The 17,689-nt window shown below is 36.6% G+C and overlaps 1 protein-coding gene across 1 annotated transcript; it reads right to left on the reverse strand.

Annotated features, from left to right (window-relative positions):
* Nucleotides 1-33: 33 nt before the first annotated feature.
* IMPACT (impact RWD domain protein) lies at nucleotides 34-17,375 on the reverse strand. The gene is made up of 11 exons (XM_071554652.1): nucleotides 17,299-17,375; nucleotides 15,908-16,036; nucleotides 15,136-15,188; nucleotides 14,129-14,191; nucleotides 11,107-11,192; nucleotides 9,317-9,442; nucleotides 8,938-9,032; nucleotides 5,968-6,041; nucleotides 4,402-4,492; nucleotides 2,013-2,147; nucleotides 34-236 (listed from the first exon to the last, which is right to left on the reverse strand). Exons 1-11 carry the CDS (start codon nucleotides 17,332-17,334, stop codon nucleotides 165-167), a joined length of 960 nt encoding a protein of 319 aa, XP_071410753.1. The 5' UTR covers nucleotides 17,335-17,375; the 3' UTR covers nucleotides 34-164.
* Nucleotides 17,376-17,689: the final 314 nt, after the last annotated feature.

A 17,689-nucleotide genomic window follows, 5' to 3' on the forward strand; every position in this document is an offset into this window, starting at 1 on the left:
CTTCAGAACAGCAGAAAAAAACACAAAACAAGATGAAAATACATCTATAGCTTTACTGAATTCTCTTCTGAATACAACATATCTGCTATATCAGATAAGGCAAGGTCCAGGTTTTCTTTGTATAAACACATGCAAAACAATCTTTTAATGTTTTTAAAAATAAATTATTGTTCTGTTCTCTTCTTGTTATCCTTCCTTATCTTTTTGCTCTTTCCTGCTTGTCTAGATGATTCTTCCTGAAACGAAAACCAAACATTTCAAAATTTAAACAATATTCTTGTAAACCACAAGTATTCTCTCAAGGTCATCCATGAGAAATATTTTTAATACAAACAGTGGATTTATAAAAATTTTGAGTTGTGTAGTATTTATCCACTCAGTTTTGCTATTTAGAAATTTTTGCCTTCAGCAATGATAAAATTATAGATGTAGCTCTGCCAACAGAATATAATAAAAAATAATCTCAGCTGTTTCCACTCATGGAAAAGGTTATCAGTATAGGAATAAATTCATATTACCATATTGCAAAACTCCTTTTAGTGTGGATGTGGCCTCATCATGAGATGCACCACAACATTTAAACTGCTTTGCTTCCCTTCCCTAAGAGAAACAAACCTATATTGAGAAAAACAAATTTGGCCAATCTTTCTGAATCAACACTGTAACGTATAGTTTACTCTGATTGTCAATTCTGAAAAAAAAGATTTTTCTTTGGTAGGCACTCATTGGAAGCACTCCTCAAAATGGTCATGGACTCTGTCACTACATCTGACAAGAACACAAGACATATAATCTGTTCCCTTCTATTGTTCACAGACAGGATATAGACTCTAACAGGTTTGTTTGAATTCTGCTATTCTGAAGAGAGTTAGTTAAAACAGTAATTTCTCCAAGAGCCACACACCCATGGTACTAGAACAATCATTACCCCAAGCTATATCTGCTATTTTTCTGTTGGACACTGATAAATAATATGTTTGTTAATACACAGATAAAGTAGTTTAAGTTGCTAAAAATAGAAAAATATCAGTAATTTTTTGTACTAAATCTTCTCAGGAAGATAAATGTTTAAAAATCATTCATTTCCTTTTAATTTTGTATGGAATGCTTTCAGAGAAAACACTGCTAAATTGTCAATACAGTGAATCACCAAGTATGTGCAAGGACCTCTAAAATGGAAAAAGCAAATAACTGAAAAGTGGAAGGGGACTACCTGAAATACTTTCATATACAAAAAAATCCTTAGAGCTGCATACTTTTTCAATTATCCATTAGTGATTATTTCCCACTATCTGAAACTTTCTGTTGTTTGCAATTACATACTATAATGTATACAGACATATCTAATATACTTTTCTGAGAATGAGTAAGTGTTGATTATGAGGATAAAGAGCTGTTGAGAAACAAGAATATGAGATTATTAAATGACCTGAGTCCCTTAAGAAGTAAAATTCCATTTAAGGCCATTTGGAACTTTAACTCCTGAGTTATTTAAACTTTCTTGGAACAATTTTCCCACAATCATTTCTGTACCAGTAATGTAACTTTGCTTAAATTCTTCTAGTCTACATTTTTTAAATGGTGTCTATCATCTGTAATTATGAAAACTTCTTTGAGTATAACAAAGCTTTCTAGTTTTAAAATGCCTCCTAGTTACAGTGATTCCCAAGCTCAGTGGGCCTACACACTAGAACTGCTGGCATCAGGAAAGGTGAGAAGCAGCAGCTTCCAGTTTTTTCAATACAAAAAGAGGCATTTCCCTTTACCATCCTCCCCCAACTCTCAAGTTTGCCTTTGGATCAATGTTCTCAACTGCTGCTACCCTTCTGTTGCACACCTCACACTTACAAAACAGGCCACTAGCTCCTCTGGAAGTTCTCTACACTGATCCTATGAGTGCATAAAAGAAACCCAAGGATGACGCAGACTGTATTACTTCTGGCTTCATCTAACAGGGAAAATTCACAGAAGTTCAGATGCAAATGCCTTCCTTCTAAGGGGTAGAAACTTACCACTGAAGGTACATAGTCATATTCCACAAGTACATTTCTTGCACAATTGTTTATATGTTTAAAACGATCTGGTCCTAAGAGAATACCTCCGTACCAGCGGGATACCACAACTAACACGTTGCGGACATTCAAAATCTGTGAATAACAGTAAGAAATAGAAGTTGGTATCTTTTAATCAAACTAGTTTTACTGTTGACACCAATTTTAAACATAAAAAAATGTTTACTACCTTGCATTTTTATGAAGACCTTACAGTCAGGTCTGTAGCACACACAGATTATCAGAGACTAACAAATAAAGACCAGTCAGCAGTTGTGGTTAAGTTTTTCTCTCAAGCTCCTACCCAAAGGTAAATGCAAAAGCAAAACGAGTCCATGTGTCTCTTGGAAAGGGCACAAAGCTATCTCATGCACGACATCAATGTGTCAAAAACTTCAGGCATTACTTAAAGGAAAAATTACTGAGCTACATATTTTATTCTTTGATAGGATCAATTATTATTTCCAGAGAACCTGTATTGTTAAGCAGATTGTTAGTCCACATATTTGGAAGTGTTGATGGCTGAGGCTGATAACAGCCAGGGCACAGGCATTATACATATGGATACCAAAATGCTGTAAAGATAATGCTATTAGCATGGGCAGGTAAACAACCATTAATCAGAAAAAAATACGCATTTCACTAATTTGAACAATACTATTAGAAGAGTTTATCATTGCTTGTGAAAACAAAAATATTCTTAGAATTTTAAAATTAAAAGGATAATGAAAAAGAAAAAGAAGGATTTGGACATGTTCTGTGACAGGGATTTTCTACTCTACATTTACATATTGGCCCTGAAGTCTATGTATAGCAATTGCTCACAGTCAACAGGATGGTACTAATCTAAAATACAGTTTCTTGTAACCAGAAAGAGCTGTCTTGATTTAACTGCTAGGTTTACCTGAAACAAGATTAGATTTCTATTGCAAAAAAAAAAAAAAAAGAATTGTAAGTACAGCAACAATAAATGTTTTAAATCATCTAATTTTCATACCCATATCATATGTCATAAGAGCTTGTAACAGAAAAACTGCAGGACGTACAAATATCTAGAAATCAGCCCATTAACTATTTTAATATTTTCCTATGGCCGAAAATTGCACTTTTCTACTGTAGTATTCCTCCAAAACTGAAATATTCCCAGTACCTGGAACTACAGATGGAGAGAGATGAACCATATAATTTAGACACATTTGTGCCTGAAAGGAGGTACTTCACGTCGCTTTCTAAACTGGATTTTTATGGAACATGAAGTGCCTGGACAATCTAAGTCTGAGAGCTTTCAAAAGTGTATATTAACAAGCTGAGAAAAAGCTGATAAAATCAGAACCAACTGATATACAGTAACTGCCATGTTGTTTCTTTATATTATTTTCATAATAATAATGTTTTTACTCTTAGCACATATGCTTGCATATATTGATAACCGAAGTTTTTCTTCTCAAGTCTGGTTTGAGTGACTTATGAAGTTTGAAAAAGTTTTAAATTAAATATGTCAAAATACTTTCGTCAATTATATTTTTTTCCAGAAAAAAAATAAAGCTTGGGAGAAAAAAAAAGTCTCCAAGAATAAGAGCATAACACAATAAGCAACAGAATAGTCAAACAGGAAAAGCATGGGAAAACAAAACTCCTGTTGTGAGGAGACGTCAATCTAAAAATAAAAAATCAAAACAAATATTTTGTCTGCTTATAGAGCTAAGTGTCCTGAGGCACAGCACTAAGATACATCCAGCCAACCCCTGACAGATCTGTAGTTATGATATTTTATTTATAGCTTTACTAGAGTTTGCATCATGAACCAAAATTTATCAATCTCAAATCACACTTAGTAGCACTTTTGCAGAGGGAATACTATTTCAACAGATGAAAATTAAAATACATGAGAGCATGAGAGTTAAGGACACAAAACTGGAAGCAACAGAACTGACTAAATGACCAAAACAACTGAACTCCTTCACTCCCACTATCTTTTGTGCTTGAAGTCCTACTGTGCAAGTTCATACATATGTGTTTTTGTATTATGCATGCTCAAACAAACGGCATCAGCTTCTTACAGTCTTCATTTTTATATACCTTACACCACACAGTAAGCACAGGAATAAAAAATTAATTATTTCTTAACTCACTCAAACTATTACTACAACCTAAGAAACACCACTTGTTTCTATAATCCAAGACTGAAAATACTACAGTCTGTGTTTTTCTTTCACCTTTGGTAAAGCAATCATCTGTTTAACTGCAAGCAGAGCAAAAATTAAAATAATTTTCTACAAGCTTATCTACATTGTAGTGATTTTTAAAATCTTTTCAAGATTCCCAGAAGTCAAAAATTAATTTCTACAACCTGCATAAGATGAAGAAGACGTCCACCTGCTGCTGTCTCCCCATCATCTTCACAATCCTGTAAGTAAGTCTGCTTATCTTCACAGTATATTCTTGGAAAAAAGAAATAAGAAAAAAATGTTCATCAACTAATATCTTTACATGATTAATAAAGTCTCAGAGATCTTTCATACACATATGTATCAATTATAGCTCTCTACTAAGGACACTTATGTGACAACAGGATGAGGCTTAGGGTAAACCACAAATATTTAGCTGTACTGTAGAATAAGTTTTGAGAAGCTTTTATACAGACTTTAGCTACTTCAGGTTAACTCCAGAGTTACAACCAGTGCAAAGTCTCCAAACAGAAAAATTCTTAGGTTTTTAGTCTAATGATTACACCTGGCTGAAATCAACTCTACCAGATACAGGTTCAAATCATGGTACAAACCTGTAAGTTGAAAGAACTTGGACAAAAACATTATGAATAATTAATTAGGTCTATATTTCAGCAGCAATATGAAACTATTACTGAAATTTGTCTTCAGATTCTCCATGTCATCTTCTTTCTCAGGGGGCACTCCAGGAAACTCATGGATGTATAGCTTCATGTAAAGGACAGCTGTCCAGGTCTAGTTTTTCAGAAGTAATGCTCAGAGGTCTACTCTTTGTCACCAACTGATTTCAGAACTTTGGAACTTACTGATACACTGGTGACACAATGAGAAAGGTTTCTGGTACTGGATGAAAAATAGGAAGCAGTAAGTATGTGTGTCTCTTGCTTTTCTGAAGTGTATTTGGATAGTGTGAGTGAAAGAAGCCAGACCATCATCTGCAACAACAGAAATCCCCTCTTTACAGAAATGCTTTACTTAGGCAGAAGCTTTTACATTTTGGTAACATAAACTTTCACCTGCTCTCACTTCATGTTTCATTAGGATCACACCAGGATGGGCATGAATGGATCAGCACCTATACTGCTTTTTCAGATGACTTGTTCCTCCACTAATGAAAGGGCTCCCTTTTACTGTCATTTACACTACTCAGAAAACCTGCATCACTACCTGGACTGAGACCAATTCATTTCAATAAGCTGTGTTCACAAAAGTTGCCAGAGGCAGATTACTGCCAAATTAATTTTTACCTGTTTCTCATTTTCCCTGAAGTTTCTTGTATTTCAGCTGAAACTTCATATGCCAGATGTCTGCATCAGGCTTTCTGTTTCAAGTCATTTCAACTGAACATTTTCAGCTATTTCTAAATATAAGGTTGGGAAAAGAAAGTTACTTCACCCAAGTAAAAACACATTTAGTTCAGGATGATGCAGCATTTTCCATGCTCACATGTACTATACAAAGTATACCAACACACGTTCAAATCCACTTTTGCTTTTTTTTTTAATTTCTAATGCTGTTTTGTTGTCTTACTTCCTACTGTATGCTCTACTTTCTTGACCTCAAATTCAAAGTAAAGCCTGTAATACGATAAAAACATGAAACCTACTGTAGTAGGAATGATTTTCTTTCTCATGTTCTGCACTCATTTGTCAAAGAACAGTAAAAAAAAAGCACTATTTGCATCTCACCTGTATGCATATATGTTGTGAGTAGCACTTGCAATTTTCTTGTTCTCATATAATTTTTCAAGAACTCTTTTTACCTTTGAAAAAAAAAATGGAAAAAATCTTCCTTTTATAACAGGGATTTCATATAAGCCATCTCAGTATCACTGCAAAACAAGCATCTCCTTCTTAGTATATCCATGAAACAATTTTAGGCATTGACATAAAACGAATTAAATATTTAGTGTTTTAACTCAAGAAGCAGCTTCTCAGTATCCTCATGCTTGTTTCAAATCATTTTTCTGTGATACTGAAAACAGATGTTCCTTGAATTTATATTGTGTACATTTAAGTTATTGCTGAAGATACAGAAGCTTTACTAAACAAGAAAGACGGTAAGATCCAGAAAATATTTTATCAGTATTAATTACACCTGATTGTTTTTCCAACTGTAAGATTAGGCTGGAATAGAACACAACTTGAATATACCACTACACACAATGCTTTTACCTGTTTCACAAAAAAAAAAGTGATGTTTAGAAAACCCAACTATATTTCACTTTGAGTTTTTTCTTTTCTCTCAAACATTTTTTTCAGAGTTTCTATTTCACAGAAAGAACAATAAAAAAATAAAAGGTTCTATTAGGGGTCTGCGTGTCAGTATTTCCCAACAAACAGATATTCCTGTCATGTCGATCTTTCTGCTCATAAGAAATACTAAGTTCAAAACATTTATCAATATCAGTTCATCTAATGTTTCTATGTAATAAGCTCCAATTGTTCAACCCTTTCCAACAGTCTAGCAAATGGAGAGCTTTTGATTAAGGCATCATTTCAGTACATAATGCAAAATTTTACTGAAGTTGAGAAAGCTTGGGAAAACATGCCTGGCAAATAAATTGCCTTCCATTGCAAAGAAAAATGTCTCTGAGGTGTAATCAACAGCCATATTTAATATTTGTCTTAGCTACAGTATGCTATTACAATTTCTGGAAGAAATTCAACAGACAAAAATCGTCTCAAATAAAAGACCTCAATGAAATACCTCCTATTGCTAATGGAGAATATTTTTCAGACACCTGTCTTCTCCTTACTTTGAATATTTAAGAAAAACAACTTATATTAATATACTTGCATAAACACGGACAATACATGGACTTAGGGTACAAACCATATTAAATGATCATCACCTTTGACATTACTTATTTGCCAGCTACCAAGTTCCTGTAAACATATTTTAAAATTCATTATGTGTCTGTATTAGCAATGAACCTCCAAGACAGACATGTTAAAACTAAGCAACAATTTAACCTTTTCCCTCATGTAGCTCCTGAGTTTTTTCATCACCTCCCTACTACTCCTGCATAAGGGAAATAAGGGATGTGATTCTCTATCAGACAGTGAGGCACCTGCTCATAAAAGACACAAGATGTTTAAACAATAGATCAGTTCTTAGTTCCAATCAATGAAGGAACTCATGCTGCACTCTGTACACTGTCTTAAAACATCAATGAATATCACTGCAGCACACAGGTTATGCTGATAAAGTATTATGGGCACCTGCTAATCTCTCCAGCTGATAAAGAAGCCAGCTTTCACTACAGCTGCAGTGGTTACTCCGTTCCTCATCTCTTCTGACTTTCTTCCAGAAAAATTAGTCGATACCACAGTAAAGCTTTCCCGCAGTCTGAATACCAATCACCTCACACTGTACAGCAAGATTCTTGTTAAACAAGATGGATTTGACACTTTGAGGAATTGCTGTATCTTTTTACTAACCATATACCAATAAGCCTTGACTGGAAATTCCTGGGTTTGTTGAGTAATTGTTGTCTTTAAAAAAAGAAAAAGTCATGAAAGAAGAACGTCCATTAAAAATGCCTTTGGGTGCAAAATAGAAATAACTAATCTGCTTTACGTGAGTCCTACGTCTTGACACAGATCTGACCTTTTGAAAACCCGTCTGTGGGTATAGACTTCCTCATGTGTAGGAATAATCTTACTCATAAATCATGACAAAAGAGTGAGAGTATTTTAAAAGGAAAAAAATCACAGTAACACAATGATTCCTATTTCTTCCCTTTCTAGAGCAACAGAGTTCATACATATATGAAATACAAAAGAACTATGTAAACCAAATACAGCTGTAGTGCAAAAGCCTAAGTGAACGTAAAGTCCTCCAGGAAGGATACAAGGATTTAAGGACCAAATCCTATGCCCATACTAGGCAAACTGAAACAATTGAAAACAAACAAAAAACCTCCCACAGACAACTTAAAACACTACAGCTTTTGTATAAAGAAATGTACCTCAAAACCCTGTCAACCTGTCAACATTCTTTTACAGTCACTGAGTGTGTAGTATATTTAGCTTACCTGGAATTTCAAGAAGCATTTGACAGTATCCCTTACCAAAAATTCTTAAATAAAACCTAAAATTGGATAAAAAGAAAGAGGAAAGTCCTCTCAAGATTTAACTCTCAGTTAATAAAGAGAAAATAAGAATACTTTTGCCATTAAATGATGATGATTAATGGAGGCTGGTAATAGTAGATGCAAAGTGATGTACCAAGTAACTCAAAACCCCTCTCAAGTAGGTCTCAATAAAGATTTACTTATGCATTGTCCAAGTGTGTGGATGGAAAGTATTTATAAACTAATTTTAATTAATTTTCCAAATAACACATGATAGACTCAGTAGCTTCCAAACATTTTATAATAAACTTGCCAACATCCAGAAGTCAAAACACAATGTTCTTATTCTCTTATATCTAATGCACATAATGGTAAAGAATAGCAGGAAGCACTGCAGTGCTGTTATTTACAGATATTCAGTAGACAGTCAAAGTAAGAAACTGGTGACTATTCAGACAATGTTAGCACACAAAGACAGACAGACAGAAAGACAAATATATTTGGCAAACTGCAAGCATTTCAGTAATATTCTGTCAAGCTTAAAGCACATGCAAAAAGAGAAGAACTGACTTCTACTAACTTGTCTGGTTGTCACCACTGGAGCCAGATGTGCCTGGAAAGTGCTCCTTCGATCTGTGATTGGGTTTCCATGATGTATGGGCGGCAGTTCTTCATCTATTGATCACAAACAAGGAAGTGCTTGCTTTCTTTTAAAAGTATAGAAAAATGTATATAGCTACAAGTAAAGAATGTATTAACTTTTAAAAATATATTTGTTAAAGTGAAGTATACAGGATGAGAAACAGAATGAGCAAATATATATTGGGGTATTTAATGATTTATTAAACTTTAATATAATTTTATTGCTACTCATTTTACTCTAAAGCTGAGCAGAATAGCAGAATCTTCAGTCCTCTCCTACATTATTTCAACAGAATTAACAAGAGCATATTTTTTACCTTCCTGACTTTCAGATGTCATGTAATTTAACATTTTAATTGAATCTTCCTGAATGGGCTCATATTCTAGGAGAAAATCTTCATCATCTTCATCAACTTCTTCACTGTTTTTTTTAATATCTGGTTCTATTAAAATACAAGTAGCAGAATTTATTACACATTTTTTTGCAGGACAAGCAAAACAAAATTTCAAACTCTGTTTCTCAAAAATCTATGGCTTTTCAATTCAAAACAGTTTGCCATTAAAAATTATGAAATGTAGAGTACTAACATTAATTGCAACAAAACCCAAAAATACTTAGCCCAGTAGTAACTGAGATCATCCTTAGAATTAGCAATTCAATACTCATGCTATGGGATCCTTGCATAAGGTCTTACGTTTCAATACTAAATAACAGTATTCCTAAGTAGATAATAACAATAATGTTTACTATTATTTCCATTAAATATTTACAATGCTACCTTTGATTTAATCTGAACTTAGATTAAATAATAAGCAGATGCTTCAAAAAAATTCTAGTCATTTACTCAATTACTCTGTTACCATACATCACTCCAGTTATTTGGGGAAAAATGTAGAGTTATTGCTCAATGCTACTTCATAATGTTATAAAATCATTAGATTTGAAACATCTCTCTTGACATATTTCAAGCATTCTGGGATTCCCTAAATCCTGTCTTCCTTCATGCACAGAACACACAAAAAATCATAGTCAATAACAAGAGGAAATATCATACATGGTTAGGGTTCTGTAACCTGGATTTAGAGACAAGTTAATACATCACAGTCTATTCCTATTCAGAGGGCCTATGATGTGATGACGATGCAGTTTTTATAACACAAGTATTTTCCATAGAAAAGCAGAGGGGTGATAAAGCACATTTAAAAGGAATAGATATATCATTAGATATAATAAGTAGAAGCTATAAGGTTGCAGTCAAAATACTCAAACTTCCAACATTGTCAGTAAAATTTTCACTTCTCAGTATCCACTCTTTTAATCACATCAATGAAAACTGACTTCTTAAATATCTGTGACATAGCAACAAAATGCACAATTTATTGAAAAACTGAAACTAGACCTTACCACGAAGTAGCATTGAGAACAGAATTTATTTCCCTCTTTGGTCTTTTATTCCTCACAGGACTGAGCTAACGTCCATGACACAGAAAAGTAATTCTCTTACCTTTTGCCCCGTGTGCATGCACACATTACTCATGCATTTCATAGCAGTTTAGCATTTTAATGCACAAAAAATCCCCACTATTTTTTGAAAGAACAACTATGAATTTACACAAACTCTGTAGAGTAACAACAGAAGAATTACCGCAATTCTAGGGTTCATGTACTTTTCATCCCAATACAGAAAAATGCAATTATGATCGAATACTTGGTTGTATTTGGCATATTCCACTGAAGTTAATCTTCTCTTGAATCCCAATCCTCCAACAGTGCACTCAACACCAGAAATTAATTACTGATATGAGTAATTCCTTTGCAGAACACATGACAATGCATATGTACCTGTGTGCAGCATTGTCATTTCATGCAAGTAATTTCATTCCTGAGGGAATCGAGGACCTTGTTCCAGTTCAGAGGCCACCCTCCTCCTTCTTTTACCTACTGCTTAATAAAAGGGGAAGCATCAATATAAAACAGCAAGCTGTGACACTGGAGACTGTTCTCTGATATTGAGATCCAATACAAAACTGGACATTAACTTTGACTGAAATTTACTTGCAGTGGAACATGAAGTAAACTGAAAACCCCATGTATTTTCTGAAGTACCTGGATCTGAAGACTGTGCCTTTTCTATCAGAACTTCTCGTATCTTCTCCACCCATAAATATAATATACTTTCACCAAGGTTCTGTCTGGAAGTAAAAACTCACAGTAAACAAAGGATCATTTTTCCAGATTTCATTTGGAAAGCACACCAAGTAACATACTGATTTCAGACACAGAGATAGAACATAATAGGCTAGTGAGATAAACAATATAAGAAGGCTTGTGGAAAGTACTTCACTGGGTCATTATACACTCTCTTTGTGGCTTGCTTTGTGTATTTATTAACATTAAATGCACCAATGCGGGAGGAAAACAGAAAACTGACAGAGACTTTCTGACCACTAAGCAAAGGAAAGGCATCTGTGAGAAGATCAAACTGGACAGACTTCAGTATTTTCAAAAGAATACTAAGCTACAAAGTCTAGCCTTAGAGCTTGCCCTGGAACAGTTTTCTCTACCTAAAGAACTGTATTGCCAGTGGGGAGTTCCTTCAGCTGCTCTGTGACTGCAGGAGACTCTCTCCTCATCAAGGTGGCTGAGGCTGATCTCAGTGAACTGTGATAGCAGCTCAGCAGCAGCAGGCACAGGGCAACACCGGACTGATAGACTCCAGTTTGGATAACAAGTAGTCCTACTGGACAGGAAGATAAAGATTTAGGTCTTAGGAGTCTTCCGTCAGGGGGCACAGGTGTGTATTAAGGTACTGGGGGAGGATGGAAGGAACATGTTTTATATATGCAAATTTGGAGTTAAGAAATGCTTGCTTTATGTGCAGCAAGATCCAAACAACTCAAAATACATTTTAAATGGTGTCCTGAAAAATTGTCTTCAAAATTTTAGCTTAGTTTATGAACTATGCATGTTTGTCTCTGAATCAAAACTGAAGATTTATGGGCCATATGTAATACAAGGTTTCTCATTAATTTTATTCTTACTGCCACCACCTGGGCACCATTTAAATGAGAAAACTGCAGCTTTAAACCCTTACCCTGCTTAATCTATACAGGACTACTGCTGGAAACAATCAAATTCAAATAAACATACATATTTTAAGAAAAATATTCAAGGAAAATTAAGGAATTTATAAATTTGTAGCTCTGTCTTCAAAATCTGGACAGACTCCAGAACAATTCAACACCTTGATCTCACACTGCTTATCACACAGAAGCACTGCTTTAAAACCTATTTTCTTTCTTAGTGATGGAATGAGATTAGACAACAAATAAGATTTCTCAATTTTGCACAAGTAAATAGCAATTTCTCCACCTATAACTCAGTTTCAGTTTTGAATAGCTCTAAATGATACTTAGTCTGAAAGGTTACACTTCCATGATGTTATTTTCTTTTTTTCTGTCACTTGTGTCCAAGTCATGAAACAAAGCTTTCTACTGAATAAGTCTTACCAGAGCAGTATCTGGGAAGGAAAAAAAACAACGAAACCCAAACACAAACATTTGCTATGTTTTTAAGAACTTTGTGTCTCTCAAAACAACTTGTGAACTGTAATTATCCGCTTTTTCCATGTCCTTAAGACAGAGGGATTGACCAGTATAGCTCGTATTAGTTTAGATTGCAAAACTATACAACTGAGATCACTAGGGACTAGAAACCTGGTCAAATACATAGTGCAAATGATGCAGAGTATTAATCTTTATCTGACAACTATTCAGACATTGGACAGATAAAAGGTTTTCACAAATACTGTGCAGTCAGTGACTACGCTAGGTTTTTAAACAGTCATGTAGGACCTAAAGCATAAACATGTTCACTTCCTGTTGAACAAACAGAAGTGAGAGAAGACCAGTAGGTGCTCTGAACAGCAGTTGACCCAGACAGAAGGGAGCTAAGGGACAGAACTAGCACAATTTATCAGCCTACAAGACTGCAGAGGTGGCGAACAAAAAAGAAAAAAAAACCTGCTTCACAACCATGTTCAAGTCCTCACGTGCCAGCTTGAGCTAGAGCTCAGGACATTTAATGAACCACCTACAGCAGCTCTGCCTGTGGTACAGACTCATCAAATCCTTTGAATCTGGAGAGCACTAAGGACAATCTCTGCTCCTTTTGCTCCACTGAGTAACTGTGGCGAATATGATCCCATGGAACTTTTCACATAAAATCCTTGTGCATTTTTAACACTTCAATTTTATTTGCTTAAATGAGCTGTTGCTTAATTAGCTAAGAAACACAGTTAATCAAAGTAACTGAGTAATTACATAAAAAGCCCTTATGCAAGCTAAGTGCTCTCTTCCTTATGGTATTAAAAAACATTTCTTTGCAAGCTGCTCAGATTTCACTATCTGGGGCATGACTATGCTTCCTTATGATGCATTCTCATTTCATTTATTTTACACAGTATTTGGGATCTGAAAGAAAGAAATAAACCACATGAAATTACTACATTTACTACCCCAACTTCACAGCAATCCAAAACCATGTAATTTGAGTATTTCTAAATGCTGTTTATTCTCATGCATACATTATGTCTTGTTGTAAGCTACACACTGTGAAAATAAACAGTCCACGATGATGCAGATTCCAATTAATTGATTCTGCATGCATTTGTTTTAAAACCTACTTATCCCTCAGCCTCTAAGAAAAACTGTGCTCTAAGAAACAAACAAATGTTTTCACATCCCATACTTCAACATTCAAATGCAGAATAGATACAGAAATCTTATACTTCATAGCACTTAACAGCAATAAACAATCTAATCGATTCTAAAGGGAGTCTATTCTTTTGGGTTTCAAAATGAAGATTTCTATCCTTATAGAAAACCAGGTCTAAACAACATAAAAGAGAGTGTTCTCAAAGTTTAACACAATTTGTTATTGCAAAATGATTAGTAAATACACGGCATCTTTAACTGTTAGACTGATAAAAGAAACTTGCTCTGTCTATTACAGCAATCACTTCTCAACTAGTAGTTTAAGGCAGGTATTTCAAAAGCATACACTGAGCAGGGCATGGAACTGAAAATACACTGTATCCTTTTACTATATCCCACAGTCTCAGACTTACACATATATTTCTTCCAAGCTATTTGCTAGTTCAGTATACTCTTGTCCTTGAAGCCAAGGGGCACTAGAATGGAGAGAAATACAATGAAAATTGTGCTATATGCTGCTGCCAAGATTCTCAAATAAAAGTGATAAACACCTGGAAAATATAAATAATCAAGATTTCAGTTGTAAACATCTTGGAAAAAGCATGATCACTCAGTTCTCCTTCAAGACACCTAATTTGAGCTGCCTTTTCTTATGTCAGTTAAAAAAGCTGGACCGTATTTCATAGAAGGCCACTGTCATTCCAGAGCCACCCTAGGTATTATTAGCTGATCCTTTCAACTCCTTCAGCACCACAGTACCTACTATATTTAGGATGATTCTTCAGCTCTGTACCATTGTCCTCCTGGTCTCATGTTAAACTACAAAATTTGCCTCGAGTTTCCTAGCACTACCTTGTGTTGCCTTGTCAATACTCCTGACCAACACATGGTAGACATGCTGTGTGTTACACTCTCAGGGTCCCTCTGTCACCCAAACTGGGGAACCTGGCTCACACATCTCCATTCCCATCTTATTTATTTGTCCAGAGACAAAGGGAGAGTAGGAAAGGAAAACGGGAAGATGGCATGTGCCATGGCTCCATCCCAACAAGTCAGTGTGGAAATGAAAAGCATCCCTTACAATCTGAAACAAGGATCCAGACAACAGGGGTACACCCAAAGAGCCAATGAGACATTACTGTCCAACACAACAGGCAGCTGCCAGCACACCTTCACAGTCTGACTGCTGCCTAACCACAGAATAATGCTACAAGAATTAGAGTTGAGAGAAGCAAACTGCCATAGGGAGTTCCATAATCTTAACTTGGGAGAAAGAACAGAATATTCTTGTTGGAAACATCCCCCATTCCCTGCACACTTTCATTCAAAGAGTCATCTTAACTAAACTTCCACTTACATGGTAAACAATTAACAGTGGTAATTCAGAAAATATAAATGTTTGCAAGAAAATTTTACCTACTTGAGTTGATAAAAAGGTGGCTCTGCAGCTGGATATCCTGGTGGCAAAATCACCTGAAAGAAATTCTGAGTAAGTATTCACTGGACTACTCGTCTCAGCTAGCTGACCTTTACTGAAGTTCTCTGATGTCAAGCATTAAGATTACAATTAGTGTTACAAATGAGGAAAATAGTTGGTTATGTTGCTGGAGAATTACAAGAACATCTGAACATCCATATTCAGAATTCCAATAATGGTAATGCATACAGTTATATTTCATGGTGCAATTTTTAAGGATGCAAAATAAAGTACAGAAAAAATTTTAAAGAGATATTTTAAGTAGACATTTCAGTGCTTCTTCCACTAAAAAAGTTTTTGCTTTCCATTCTGAAAACATAAAGTAAGGATTTACTAAATTAATTTGATCAAAACTTTGTTTTGTCTCCACACTTTTCAGAACATAAATCTAGAAGCAACAGCAGCAGGTTCGCTGAGATGTACTACACAAAGTCAATGTTAAAAATTTTTCAGAAATTACTCTTTGGAGAAGCACACTGAAATGTTTTTGTCAGGTGTGGAATTAGGATATTTAACTACTGAACATATCACAGTCACATCAATACATTACAGGAACAATCACTGAGTAGTCTTATCACAGACTCCAATCCAAAAGCTTCTTATGCCATCATAGGAGATAACTGAACTGTATTTGAAAGGGTTTCACACAGCACATGGTTTTGTCTGCATCAGTGTAATTGAAAATTTTGTGCTAAACTCCTTATCACTACTATACCTGTAAACAGAGGGTCCATTTTGGTTGATCCAGACAATCACTGATCTTAATGCAATAGATTTTTTCATCCTCATCAACAACACACCAATCTTCACCATAGATTGATGAAAGGGCTTCAATTTCATCCATCTAGAACAAAAACCCCCAACATTACACAAAAACAAATAACCCCAACAAAGCCCACAACCCTGAATGTCAATCACAGTCTTTTTTAAGTCTTGCTCTTCTACAGCTTATTGACAGATGTGACAAGACTCACTTCACTGGAAGGACATAGGGCCTGGAAATCCATTGGGGATTCAGTCCCCATTCATAGGACGTAAACTGCACCAGGGGAGGTTTGGGTTGGACATTAGGAAGAATTTCTCCACACAAAGGGTGATTAGACATTGGAATGGACTGCCCACAGAGGTGGTGGTGTCACTGACCCTGAAGGTGTGTAAGAAAAGACTGGACGTGGCACTCGGTGCCATGGTTTGGGTAACATGGTCGTGTTCGCTCACAGGTTGGACTCGATGGTATCCGACACCTTTTCCAACCTAATAGATTCTGTGATACTCTGGGTAACTTTAGTCTAGTTCTCCCATGCATGCACCAGCTTTTGCATTTCTATGGATAATTCTGTCATTCTCAGCAGTGACAACACATTCCCTGCAGCTCCCTCTCCATGCTGCTCCCAGCTGGATCAGACCCCTGCAGGGAAAGACCCCCGAGCGCTGCACACCAAGCTCTTCCTCAGGAAGAGCGGGTACCCAGCAAATTCCCATTAAAAAAAATGGAGAGCCTCATAAAATCATAGAATCGATTGGGTTGGAAAAGACCTCTGAGATCATCAAGTCCAACCCTTGGTCCAACCTCAGTCCATTTACTAGATCATGGCACTCAGTGCCACATCCAATCTCAGTTTAAAAACCTCCAGGGTCAGGGAATCCACCACCCCTCTGGGCAGGCCATTCCAATGCCTGATTACTCTCTCTGGAAAGAATTTTTTTCTGATATCCACTTAAATTTTCCCTGGCAGAGCTTGAGCCCGTGCCCCCTTGTCCTATTGCTGAGTGCCTGGGAGAAGAGACCAACCCCCACCTGGCTAGAACTTCCCTTCAGGTGGTTATACAGTGATGAGGCCACCTCTAAGCCTCCTCTTCTCCAGGATAAACAACCCCAGCTCCCTCAGCCTCTCCCCATAGGACTTGTGCTCCAGTCCCTTTACCAGCCTTGTTGCTCTTCTCTGGACCCGCTCCAGCACCTCAGTATCTTTCCTTTCACACAGAAACCAAACAGCTGGAATGTGTGCTCCGTGCGGGCGCGGCGCCGCTCACGGGGCCGGGGCTCACCAGCAGCCCCAAAGTCACAGCTCTCCCGCAGCCCCCCTCGGCCCCGCCGCCGCTCACCTGCTGCTGGGCCCCGCCCGGCTCACTCGCCGCCATCGGGCCGCGGGGGAGTGACAGGAGGAGCAAGCAAAGGCCCGCCCCCGCCCGGCGCCGGCCGAGTGCGCAGCTGTGCCCTGCCCCTGCCGCACCGCCCTCTCTTCTGTCCGTTCCCTCCCTTCCCTACCTTCCACCGGAGCAGCGAGTGCCGCCGACCCGCGTGTGTGTGTTCGGCGTGTGTACTGCGCCTCACTTCTTACACCCCGGCTCTGAAATGAGATGTGCACACAGTTCTGTTTCAGTGACGATTTTACTGATGCAGCCGTTTCCCCCGTATATTTATGTGACTCAGAATGAGTGATTGACATAACTACATAATTTCTTCTAAAAATGGATTAAAATTATCATAGGTGTT

The sequence above is a fragment of the Pithys albifrons genome, chromosome 4 (assembly GCF_047495875.1).
Source record: "Pithys albifrons albifrons isolate INPA30051 chromosome 4, PitAlb_v1, whole genome shotgun sequence".
Taxonomy (NCBI): domain Eukaryota; kingdom Metazoa; phylum Chordata; class Aves; order Passeriformes; family Thamnophilidae; genus Pithys; species Pithys albifrons.